Source organism: Rhododendron vialii, chromosome 9a (assembly GCF_030253575.1).
Source record: "Rhododendron vialii isolate Sample 1 chromosome 9a, ASM3025357v1".
Classification (NCBI taxonomy): domain Eukaryota; kingdom Viridiplantae; phylum Streptophyta; class Magnoliopsida; order Ericales; family Ericaceae; genus Rhododendron; species Rhododendron vialii.
In genome coordinates, this window is record NC_080565.1 from 482,933 (window position 1) to 495,185 (window position 12,253).

The following is a 12,253-nucleotide window of genomic DNA, read 5'->3' on the forward strand; positions in this document are numbered from 1 at the left end:
TGGCAACATAGACTAAGCAAACTACAAATTGTGCCCGTCCCAATTTGTTTGCTCATTATTCAATTGCATCCCTGTTCCCATATATACTTGTTACATGGTCTTAGTAGAACTCAACCTCAAAAATTAGAAGTGAGAGAGTCTTCATGCTTACATACTTCATATTTCTTTGGTACTCAAACGATGTTGGACTTCGCTTCACATTTGTGGTTGGAGTCGTTAGCTAGTCCATGCATAAATTGATCTGTGGTAGCCGGGGGACAGCTCCTTTAGGTTACACAGAATGCGCAAGGTCTGGGCGGAGCATAGAGTTTTCTATCCTCGACCATGGGGCTAGGCTGACTAAAGATGCAGACGTCAAACCTGACCTCAATGTCTCCAGGCACAAGTTGGCCGTCGCCTAATAGGCTTTGGTAGAGGACATGAATAATAAAAGAGATACTCCTATAATGAAGTTGTTGAATTACAGTAATGAATAAGTGGTCCGTCCTTCCGTCCGTCCATCACATCACAGAATGACTTTTCTGTGCACAAACTAACGGAGTTGTTGGATTTGGAAAAGAGAATCCAAATTGAAGATAACTACTTCCCATATCACTTCAGCTGACCACTTCATACACGTTTTTTGCGAATAAGTCCCCCTGTTTGTTCCGGAGAGGTTTTGTTGGATTAGATGACAAGTATTCCCAGTACAGGAATGCACCAATCAAATGCCCAAAAAACGCACCACAACAACAGATTTCATCTAGTCTCTAATTATTGGGGGTTTGGACGGGAATGGTTGGAGACAAATCCAACCTTTGACAGTATATGCATAGAGTGATTGCTCTCATAACGATATTGAAACAATGGTCCTGCTATACCTTCAAAAACCGATGAGCTAAATGAATGTTTTAGCAGTCTAGAGATCCAAATCAATTTCAATGCATATTAGTATGCTTACCGCATTTTTAGACACTACCAAAATGACAAAAATTGATGAAATGTTAAGGACCAAAAAGAGAGAGAAAGCAAACCCAATTTAGTTGTAGACTGACTCGGGTGTTGAACATCCTCATTGAGATTGGATCCCTGTCGAGATAATTTGACCGGCATGGGATCCCGTGGCCTATCCTATCCGACGACTATCCTACTCTTACCATAGGCGTAGGGTTACAATTACATCTAAATTCTGGAAATTATTATAGAAAATGTGGCTGAGAATGGAGATGGGACGGAGCAATATTACCACACTACCGCAGCTACGGCAAGAACAAAACCCATTTGTTGGACGTGTGTTTACACAATGCTAGCCAGAAGCTTATCTGAAATGAGATGTCAATTTGGTGGTCTTCAAAGTTCATTGAATATCCTTCCTGTTTGTTTCTTAACATGTGCATATTCCCTTCAATTTGTGAAAGCTTCTCTTGCAAATTTCAATATCCTTGGCAACGACAAAAAAACAAAAAACAAAACAAATAACAGAGAACCAGAAACTAGACAAATACTACTGTTTTTCGAAAAGCAATAAACCTCGCCCAAAACAGAAAACTATCTACAAAAGAGAACATTATGTGTAGTATGTTTGATATATAACATTTGATGTCACACACAACACGAAACAAGAGATAGAGTGGATTGGCATGCAGTTTTAGGCACCACCAGTTACACAAGAGAAGAATCTATGGCTCCGAAAGCGGACCAGCTGCTTGGGCTTCATGATCACCATATCCTGATCCCCTGCTGCCGAAAACCCACTTGAATACTCGCGTAAGGACTTACTGTGTCGAAGGTGGTGGTGCTGGCTGCTAACGGCAGTGGTTATAGTCTTGATTTCCATCTGGGGTGTTGAGTACTGGTAGTTGAATCCTTGGGGATAGAAATCTGCGATGTTGTAGTCTTGAGTGGCAGCGGAGGAGGAGAGACATTTGTATTTCCGGCGAGTCTGGTTCTTCTTATAGGTCTTGCAGACCAGAGGGATTAGACCTTCCATTTTCTCAACTCTCTCTGCTTCTCCTCTATACTCTTCAAAATGAAATATTTGAAGACTTCTTTTGGCTTTTTTAATTGGGTTTTGGTGGGTTTGGAATTTGTCTTTTTGTGTTTGCATTTTCCTCGATTGCATCTTCCTTCTTTAAGATGTGTACTACTTTTTGAAGCATGTACTACACGTCATTTGAATTTCGTTTTTTTGACTTGGATACAATTCAAAAGAGTCCCTTTGAATTGCAGTACCTTACATTCTTAACCAGGGGTTGGTTGGGCGGTGGAGGCTTACGGATTTGCTCTCTCCTAGTACTTAAGGTCTTATGTTTGAAACTTTGGGTTTGCTCTCTCCTAGTACTTAAGGTCTCATGTTCGAAACTTACCATGTGCTATCAACTCTTTTGGGGCCACTGACTGAAATCGATCGATGTGCGAGGAAGCTGACCCGGACAGTTGGTTATCTAAAGAAAAAAGTGCTACTATATTCTTTATTGATCATGTATATGGACCAGTTTGATTAGCTGATGTTCATTTTATTGACTCCGTCAAAAGTGTAGGTACGTCCCACCCACTTTGGCATTTCAATTTCTACGCTGCCTAAACTTTCATCAATACAGTTCTTGAAAAGGGGAAGCTCTGCAGTCATTTTCAAATGGAAAAACAAAGAGTTAACATAAATATCAAAGGACGAGACTTGATTAAATTATTGCTACGGAAGTCTAAATTATTAATACCTAATCCTCTATTGAAAGCTCTTCCTTCAGGCATGCGAATTATGTTTTCCCAGAATAAAAACAAGGATGTGTATGGGTTAGCTTCTGCAATTTTCGACTCGATCCGGGCCAAACTCAGTTCATTGACTTCTGTCAAGTTTTCTCCTATTAATAGGGATTTTAATTTGTGATGAGTGGATACTTGATTCTAGAGCTTTAGGCTTAGCAATTGTCAAAAGGGTCCTGCTTTTGTTTGGTTGTTTCCAATCTGTATAGGTCTGTTTGGTGCTTGTAATGAGTTGTTCAGGGGGAAGCCCCGTTGATTTTGTAGCTTTTGCGCATTTTTGGTGAAATGAAACTACTTCCCCCTCCCCCCACCAAAAAAAGAAAAAGAAGCTTCATCAAACATTACTGTAACTAAATAAATAGCAATATATATACATGAAGAAAATATTATGCGCTCGTTTGTTTGGCTGGATATAATCATATTTTAACCCAGATTAAATACCCACAGGACATTTAATAGTATCACATCACAAATAAATAAGTTTACTGGCTTATTTGTTTGCCCGAACAGTGGCAGAGCGGATGGGCTATATATTTCCTGGTTATGGTCATAAATGGAAAAAAAGTCGATCCTTATCCAATCTAGCCCTTAATTCAGATTCCAGTTGAATGTCATCATAGTTGTTTAAATAGGTTTAGGTAGGAATTATAGTGTTCTTTGCTAGTGTTTATCTAAATATATATATATATACAATATCTTTGATGGGCATGGCCTGGTAACTACCTTAGCTAAGATAACCTCAATCATGTTTTAGTTAGTACGTGACAATCATATACTCCTTATGACATAGTAAAATTTATAATAATGTATTCCGTGTGTGTATGTATATACGTAAAATAAAGGGAACACCCTCCTCAGTGGCAACGGCAATGGCAATTATGAAGCCGGCTCTCACTTTTAATTTCCTAAACTACCCTTCTAACTACTAAAAAATACTACGGTGAAGAGAAAAAAGCTGTCACCCTAATTTTCTTCTCCCATCTATTTGACATTCACTTCTCACATTTCATTACAGACTAATCTCAATTGAAGGCTTCTTCTCTTTTAGTACAAAACATAATTTGCACATGCTGAACATAATTTCCTACCCTATCTGGTGCACTCGATCGATTTTTTATCAGTATCCAATCATAATCATTTTGTGCACAAATGACAAATACATCCAAGGCTAAAAACTGAACGGCTTGAATATCGTGATGAATTCCCTAATGTGTCACATGAGAAATTTGACAAGGATGATCGCATGAGGATCTTGATTCTGGATGATATGAGGTTGATGAAATAGTCAAGAACAGCAGATCAACAAAAATTATTGTAAGTGAAGAGTTGAGGGAAAAGAACGATCTTCTCCTCTCCTTACCAGCTCTCACCTATAGGATCTCCAAAGGGATATGGTCTCTCTCTCTCTCTCTCTCTCTCTCTCTCTCTCTCTCTCTCTCTCTCACACACACACACACACACACACACAACTAAAAGTCCCTGCTGCTATTCTTTAAACCATTCATCGCAGAAAGAAAAAGTAGGATTCGACGTGCTACAAGCCTACAACTATCTCTCACTCCTCTGTTTTCTTCCTAAAATGGATGAGCAATCAATATGTGAAAAAATACTTGAAAAAGTAAGTTTTATTTGTGCGTGTGTGTGTGCTCGTATTACGTAGTTTTCCGAGATACACCATTATGCCTTGCGGCATACCATGAACTGATTAAGTTGCAGGTGCGCAGGATTGCATCAATATGTTTCCGCCTGATTTCCCTCAACTTTGTTGATATATAGTGGTACATGTATACTATACACTAATCTTAATGCAGCAACTCAGCTATTTCTATCGGGACCACATATGAGTTTCTGTTTAATGTGGCTGCTTGTATGACCTTAGGCAAATGGTTGGGACACATATATCTAAAACAGAGATACGTTTGGAGCCGTTTGATATGTGCAGTGTAGATCTCGCGTGCATCTTATGGGGTCCATGTGCATTGGACGACTCTAAACACATCTGCTCTATAACCGTGTCAATTCTCATGACTCCAAGAGAGGAGTAGATGGGGAACTTCATGCACAAGAAAATTAACTACCCTCTCATGGAGTAATCAAATAAAATGACCCTCACAATAGAGAAGGCTGACTATCCCATATTAAAGTTGTTAGAGCTTGTCCCGCATGGGTTAATTATAACCTCCCAAACTAGCATATAAGCCTGGACGGCCTATCCCCTCATTGCCAATTGGTGACAGTTACACAATATGATTCCATAAGTAAAGGATCCTTGTAGATCCTGAAACACATCTGGTCTGGTGTGGAGTTTTAAAGCATGAATACTCACTAATGAATTACCCCCTATATTTTGATGGATCGCTCGTATCTGCCCTTCATCTCTGCCCTGGACAATGGCTATGTTGTAGCTACGGTGCACTGAATGCCAAGATAAAATTATCACTAGTCGATGTATCGAATCACTGGTACCTAGTAAAATCAAGCAACAATCCAGTTCTTCATGAACTTAATTTGCCCACCTCGGGGATGATGCAACCATAGATCAGTGTGCAACTTGATCAGTGAGACCTCATTAATTACTCAACAAGATGCCGATAACCAACAATTCTCCCATTGCACTAGATAATAACTGGATTCGTGCGGGATTTTGTGTGAATGTAGACTCACCAAAGGAAAAGAATTTGGTACTTGGTATGTACTAGATATAATATGAAATTTACACATCACGCAAGGGACATGAAAATTTCAAGCCCGGTAGCATAATACAAGTGTTGTGGACATAATCTGTTTGTTGGATTAAAATACCATCCGCATATCACCATATGGGAGCTAATTAGATTGTTGGGTTCTATATATTGTTCTTCCCAAACATGTTAAGTTCTAATGGTCTGCTCAAGACAGGTGGTTTCAAGTCATCCTCCTTTGATATAAATCTTTGTTCTATATCATAAAGATCTTACTAAAACTGATTAGATATTGTTAGCAGATGAACATCAAGCTCCACTAAATGGAAGTAGGAATTACTAATCGAATCATCAGAAAGCATTGTAACCAGACAACATAATGTTGTCCACAAAAAAACTAGCTTAGATGTAATCGAAAATTTACGTAATTAAGAAAATCTACCTGCAGTTATATATCCCATTTAGATAGTGCCTTTTCACTGTGAACATGAAGTGCCTTTGGAACCTCAGGTTGATTGAAGTAGACAACTGAATGCTTCTCGGTGCGTGCATGGATGGTATGTCCGTCCAATGCAACCAACCATCTATAGAAGATCAAATCAATGATCCAAGTAAAAATTTCAAAAACTTAGTTGCCTAAAGAGAAACTGTCTTCTAGGAAAAGGAGTCCAACTTTAAATGTATGGAAAATGTTTATGTAAGTCTCCTTTGCTTTAATAACCTCGAGTGTGCAACTGAATAACCATGGTGCCGCCATTGAAATAGAGCTAGCTTATGGAATTGAATATAGGCATCGAATGTGATTAAGCCTTGAATGCATAGAGTTCTCATGCCTAAGGACACAGATAACAGGACCATATTTCTTCTTTATGCTTCTTTCATTCTTCTAGAGTAAAATGGTAAATAGGAAGTACCGGGGCTCATATACAAATCTAGATGGAGAAATAAACATGAGTTTTATAACATATATATAAGTCAAGGCATAACTAAAATTTCAGTGGCCTCTTTACCTCCACCACTGCGAACATGTTATACATACCGTGGAAGGTGATTATAGGAAAGAACAGGTATAAAGATTAGACAAAACATTTTGCAAAGAAATTACTAATATGCATCAATTTGAAATATTTTATAACAGGTAGGGGTGCCCAAATGTTATTGGGACCGACCAACTAGCCCACCATTAGGATTTTCCAAGAACCACAGTATGCTGGGAAAGCAAAGAACTTGTGAACACGAAAATATTCATTCATGCACAACATATCGGAAGGGGGAGTTATTCTTCTAACTAATTCGATTGGTATGTTCAGTGTGTCCGTAGTTACGTGCCATCTCTTCTTTTGCTGACTTGACAAGCTAGAAGTAGCAGGGCACAGAGGAGTAAGGATGCTATATGGATCAATTTCTCCATGTTCCTCAGAAGCCATATCCAGAGTCTTATCAAACTGTCCAGAGGGATGGATAAATGACAGGGAATCGCATAAAAGATTCAACTGCTTATATGACTCATCGGAAATCATGCCAGCAGACCACATAAACTCGAACAAGCCTCAAATGGTCATGATAATCATCCGCTAAAGCATTTCCAACCTGCGTTACTTATTCCATTTTACTTTTCAAAGTTGCTTCATGAGGACAAACTCAGGAAAATTTTAAGAACATCACATACCATGTATCCCTTCAAGTTTGTTGTTTTTTCATTTCCTACTGAGTTGTACCTTGATATGGCTTGGCTTACTGTGGAACATGGTGTCCTGGAAAAGTGGAAAGGGAAAGCATGAACCAATGAAATAAGAATATAGGAGTATGTGAAAAAATCAAACCACTTTTGGCTTGGGTTATACTTCATCGTTCAAATACCCCTTTTTTCTCGTGTTCACTTTCCTTTATTTTCTCTTCTTGTAATTTTGTGCAAATAATCCAAGTGAAAAAATCAAGTAATGCAGCCGAAGAGCCCAATTCATTGACAGCTGACTCAACTACAAATGAAAGCTTCAGAACTATATCATCTATGTTATCAATTGAATATCTCACCGCAGATTTCACCACAGTTCAATTGAAACCTCAAGCCACTTCAACTTTCAGTGCACGAATTTAGCACACAGTTCCTTTAGCAACCTATTGCTTAACCTACAGATTTTGAACTTATGCAGTATTCATCAGGCCCATAGATCATAAGAGAGCAGATATCATATTCACTACTTATGCTGCTGTGTTTTGTTATATATGAGAACGAGAAATCATTGGAGCCTACATACCTTGGTTCCAAGCATAAGGGTTCAAATAAAGAGTCTTCTCGTCTTTCTCAATGTGAAAAAGGTCCAAGTTCTTCAGTCATCCCATATGCAATTGATGAACATCCAGGCCCTAAAGAAACACCCACAGGACAACCAAACTATTTTTTTATAAAAAAAGTACTCTCTTAATTGTCAACAGGAATGGAAGAGAAGATCAAAAATTTAAACCACCACCCATCCGATCGAATAAGGTATGTGGACACAAGAGATACAAGTTTATGACTAAGTGAGCACTATATCCAAAAAAAAATATGCAACAGGCCTTGTTCTCGCTTAGTTATGTTATTTCCAGAACTTAGGAGAGATTTGTGGCCTGGTGCTTATATAAAAGTTGTTTGTGAGGTGTATAAGCAAATTGTTTCAATGAAGTTAAACTTACTACACTATGTGTAAGGTTCTTTATCAACAGACACATCTCATTAATTACCCAAAAAAAAAGACACATCTCATTAATTACCCAAAAAAAAAGACACATCTCATGAATGCATGCTTTTCACTAATTGATGGCAAAATAGAAAATTTCTCTCGTTCCGGTAGGCGAGCACATACAACTACTTTCAGGAAAAATTTTGGACAACCCCTGGATTAGGGGTGATTAATCAGCCGATTGAGCCAAGCAAGAGGTTGATCAAGTTGGGTTTAGAAAGCTTAACAAGCTTCGAAAATGTGTTCAAGTGCTTAGCTAGTTTATGAGACGAACCGATCTCAAAGGATTAGGGGTGATAAATGAGCCGAGTAGTAGCTTAGTTAAGCTCGGTTTAACGAGCTTCAAAGAGTGAGGCTTTACTCTCCCACTTCTCTTCTGTAACTTTTTGTTCATGTTCATTATGTATGTAGAAGGAAAACTGGAAGTCCAACCTGAAAGCAATCATTTTGATTCTAGCAAAAAGCAATAATTCACAAATTAAGTTAAGGAGTTGACAATTGTCCCACCGGAAAGAATGGCACTTGCAGCTGGTTGTATTGGCGTTGCTTCTTCTTTGTATTGCTTTGTTTTCTAAGTATTGTAATGTGGTTCCAAATGGCAAATTCCTAGCATTGCCATGAGAATGGCACCTATGTACTAAGAATGCTTTGGACCTATCTGTAATGTGTTTTTATATGAAGAAATGAGAATGCCATTCCAAGTATAATGTCATTTCAAACATAATGCACCACAACCTCTCCATTAACAGAAGCAGAACAAGGCATAAAAGCATTAACAAAACAATAGCCAACTGAACGTGTAACTGAACTGCATTAACATAACAAGGCATAACATACTGCATTAAGAGAACAACCCAGATTAACAGGTTCAGCCATAACAAGACATTACACTAGGATCAGCCATAACAGTACCGCAAGCATCTGTAGCCATGCCAAAAGCAAAAGAAGGCACCATAAAGCTGCTCTCACCAAATGAAGACATAACAGTAGCAAAAGATGGCTCCTCAGCCATAACAGTAGCAAAAGATGGCTCCTCAGTCATAACAGTATCAAAAAAGGCTTAATTAATCAGCCATTACAAAAGCATACTCAGTCAAAAAATGCTTAATGAGGCCTTACAAAAGCATACTCAGCCATAACAGTAAACAAAAGGCTTAATTAGCTGCCCTTCCTCTTGTTGCTGCCCCCCCTCTTGTTGCTGCAACTAAATTAAATTTTCATACGTCTTCCAGAATTCACAACCCCTAAGTACATTGCCAGAACAATATGCATAGCTTATGCTCTTCTATTGGTTAGTAAAGCCACTGCGATTATCCCATGTCATTACAATTACGTCGCTGATATTTACCACCCTGGACAGCAATGAAAAAAAGAGAGAAGAAATAGGTCATTGGCATGGTACCGATTGTATTCCTTATCTTGCAATCAAAATGAATACCACTCCAAGCATCAGTAAAGATACTCTTAGCGCAATTCCTTTCTTTGCAAAAAAACTGCAAATTCAGCTCCTTTTTTTACAAAAAACTGCAAATTCAGCTGCGTGCTTGTGGCTAATCCTTAAAAAGATTCTTCATCTAAATACTTAACATTCAGAGAAAGGACTAGACTCATTCACAAGAACAACAAGAACAGAGGGGAAAAAAACTAGGTCCATAATACTACATGCTACTGAAGATCACAATATGAGCGAGTCCTGAAGAGGAAGTCTCCATACCACAAATGAAAAAGACCATGTTGACTAGAGGGACCATGAACTTACAATTTAAAACATAGTAAGAAATGAGAAGTTGACAGCTACAAATCAAACAACTGGTTTTTGTAACACAACGTCCAATCTGAATCTGCTGAAGCAAATAGTCCACCTCCGTCAATGCAAATGGACTCTGCACAAGGATTTGGTTGCTGCTCAGGAAACTTTTCTTTTGGTTCTCCATCAGATTTTGGTTCATGTCCAAAAACATGAGAAGAGCCAAAACCATGGCCATGAACTGCAGCACTCCCTACATTAACATTGAGCTCATGATTTGGACTGCATTTCAATTTGCCATAACTGCAATCAATCGCATCATTCTCATCATCTGACAAACATCTGCAGCAATCAAACTCATCCATCTCAAAAATCCGACTCACCAGTCCTTGCCTCCATGATATTCTCATATGATACTGGGACATATCACCTAAACTAGAATTGGAGGTGCAGGAAGCACGGTTATCCCATGTTTTTGCGTATCGTGTAAGGTCAATGGAATTGGTGGGTGAAATCAAGTCAGAGATCTGGAAATTTAAACCAGGTGAGTCCCAAATTGATGTCTGGGCCTTGGGGGATAAGCTTGCCCTCAAAAGAACCTCTTCCAATGAATCAATTCCAGATCCTAAATCATGGTTTTGTTGATGATGTGAATTTAACCAAGACAATCTGACATGCCTACCTGAGCTCAAATCAGACTGTGGGGTTTGAATCACGTTCCCATTACCCAAAGAGTCAACGGAGAATGGAGAATCTTCCCTGGCAAGATCGTATCTGTGTTTTCTCTTCTCTCGTGAGATAAGAGCCTCACGATTAGGTGTACCATGATACGCGGGGCTTCCACTGGGAGAAAGCAAAGTAATTCCGGCTCTTCTCCTACTACTTGCACTAGTAGAACTACTATTTTCAAGACCCTTGCAAGGAAGTCTGTGTCCTGATGAAGGTGAAGAGATACATTGCAGAGCGGCAGACCCAAACGATTTTCGAAGATGGTGCAATCCATTTTCAACATCACTCTTTTGATCCTCATCACAGGGAGACAAGAGCCAATGCATTGAAGCTTCAGCAGGCAAAGGAACCAACGACGCCCTAGGTTTACTACAGATTTCTACATCATCGCAATTGTCAAAAATATTAGCTTTAGCAAAGTTAGAATCAGTTTCCCCCACGGTTAGGATCCCTTTAGCTCTGCATTTTCTCCTGTCAGTCACTCCAGACACAATATGTCCGGCACCATAACAAGCAGGTGTTGCTGCTGCCGACACCAGCAGCATAGACGGTGGCCCGCATTGAATCTCTGGAGACACTGAGGCCTGAACAGGGGGCGTTTTCGTTCTATTAGTATCAGTCTTGGTGTTTGAATCCTCTTCCACAAGCTTATCATCAAATCCATGAACCAAACCAGACCCACATTCTAATTTACCAACTGGGGTAGAATTTTCAACAAAAACACTCGAATCGGGTAGTTGTAGGATCTTAGAGGACTCACCTGATTCATCAAGCCTTGGTTCTTGGGCAGCTTCTGAACTGGGTTTCTTCTTCCCAATCTGCGAAAAATGAGACGTTTTGGTTAGCTTTTTCTCTTTTTCTGATTTGGGTTTTGGGGCATTTTCCTTGAGGGGTTTGGTAGATCTGAAAGAGAAAGATGGGTTTGAAGGCTTGGCATTTGGGGCTGATTTGGGAGTGGTTTTGTTGGGTTTGGATCTACCGAGAGGGGTTTTTTTGGAAGCAGAAGAATTGGGTAACAAGAAACGAAGACAACCTCTGGAGACCTCAACGACGGACATAGACGAAGACGAAGAAGAAGCGATAGAGCAAGTGCTTCTCCTGCCGCAGTCAATGCCGTTGAGATCCCTCAAGGGACTTCTAGGGCTCTTCTTATTCTTCTTCTTCTCATTCCTGCTCTTCGAAGACGACGATAACTGTCGGTTCAACATTTCAGAACGGTAACTAGTAGAGCAGTGAGCAAGAGAGGGGTCCAGTTGCTTTATTTGATTTGATGATTTCGAACATGGAAAACATGGGGGAAAAGTCTCCACATCACGTACCGTTATCTTCCTGACTTCTTCCTCTCTTTTCATACGCAAATCGAGAAATGATTTGAAATTTCTTCTTCAAATCATTTCTTCTTTTGGAGCTTCAAAGGAGCGGACAGGACCAGTCTTTCATTAAAGTTACCTTCGGCACTCCGTTTTTATCAACATTTTTACTTTTAACCCCTAGTTTAGGAAAATGATTTTTACACTTTATTTTATTGATAAATTTACTCTATTTTTTTTATTTTTTGTGAAAAAAAAATACACATAATTTTTTTACTTAAAGATAAAAAAAAATAAAGTGCATTACTAAAAAAAATGAGT

At 39.1% G+C, this 12,253-nt stretch overlaps 2 protein-coding genes and 1 long non-coding RNA gene across 4 annotated transcripts; all 3 read right to left on the bottom strand.

The window, feature by feature from the left end:
- Positions 1 to 1,473: 1,473 nt before the first annotated feature.
- Positions 1,474 to 2,265, bottom strand: LOC131301807 (uncharacterized). Its single transcript, XM_058328252.1, has one exon. The coding sequence runs from the start codon at positions 2,099 to 2,101 to the stop codon at positions 1,628 to 1,630; it is 474 nt and encodes a 157-aa protein (XP_058184235.1). The 5' UTR covers positions 2,102 to 2,265; the 3' UTR covers positions 1,474 to 1,627.
- Positions 2,266 to 2,699: 434 nt separating this feature from the next.
- Positions 2,700 to 7,815, bottom strand: LOC131301808 (uncharacterized). 2 transcript variants are annotated; one of them, XR_009191444.1, is made up of 4 exons: positions 7,458 to 7,815; positions 7,093 to 7,177; positions 6,749 to 7,013; positions 2,700 to 6,007 (listed from the first exon to the last, which is right to left on the bottom strand). It is a non-coding gene; the product is annotated as an uncharacterized LOC131301808 (long non-coding RNA). The 2 variants fall into 2 exon arrangements; XR_009191443.1 differs by lacking the exon at positions 2,700 to 6,007 and having other exon boundaries at positions 6,522 to 7,013; positions 7,458 to 7,695.
- Positions 7,816 to 9,734: 1,919 nt separating this feature from the next.
- LOC131301809 (uncharacterized) lies at positions 9,735 to 11,990 on the bottom strand. The gene has a single exon (XM_058328253.1). It carries the CDS (start codon positions 11,972 to 11,974, stop codon positions 9,941 to 9,943), a length of 2,034 nt encoding a protein of 677 aa, XP_058184236.1. The 5' UTR covers positions 11,975 to 11,990; the 3' UTR covers positions 9,735 to 9,940.
- Between the last annotated feature and the right edge of the window lie 263 nt (positions 11,991 to 12,253).

What these genes read in the sequence shown, in the direction of transcription:
- LOC131301807 (XM_058328252.1), bottom strand. Translation starts at nt 2,101, where the DNA reads ATGCAATCGAGGAAAATGCAAACACAAAAAGACAAATTCCAAACCCAC.
- LOC131301809 (XM_058328253.1), bottom strand. Translation starts at nt 11,974, where the DNA reads ATGAAAAGAGAGGAAGAAGTCAGGAAGATAACGGTACGTGATGTGGAG.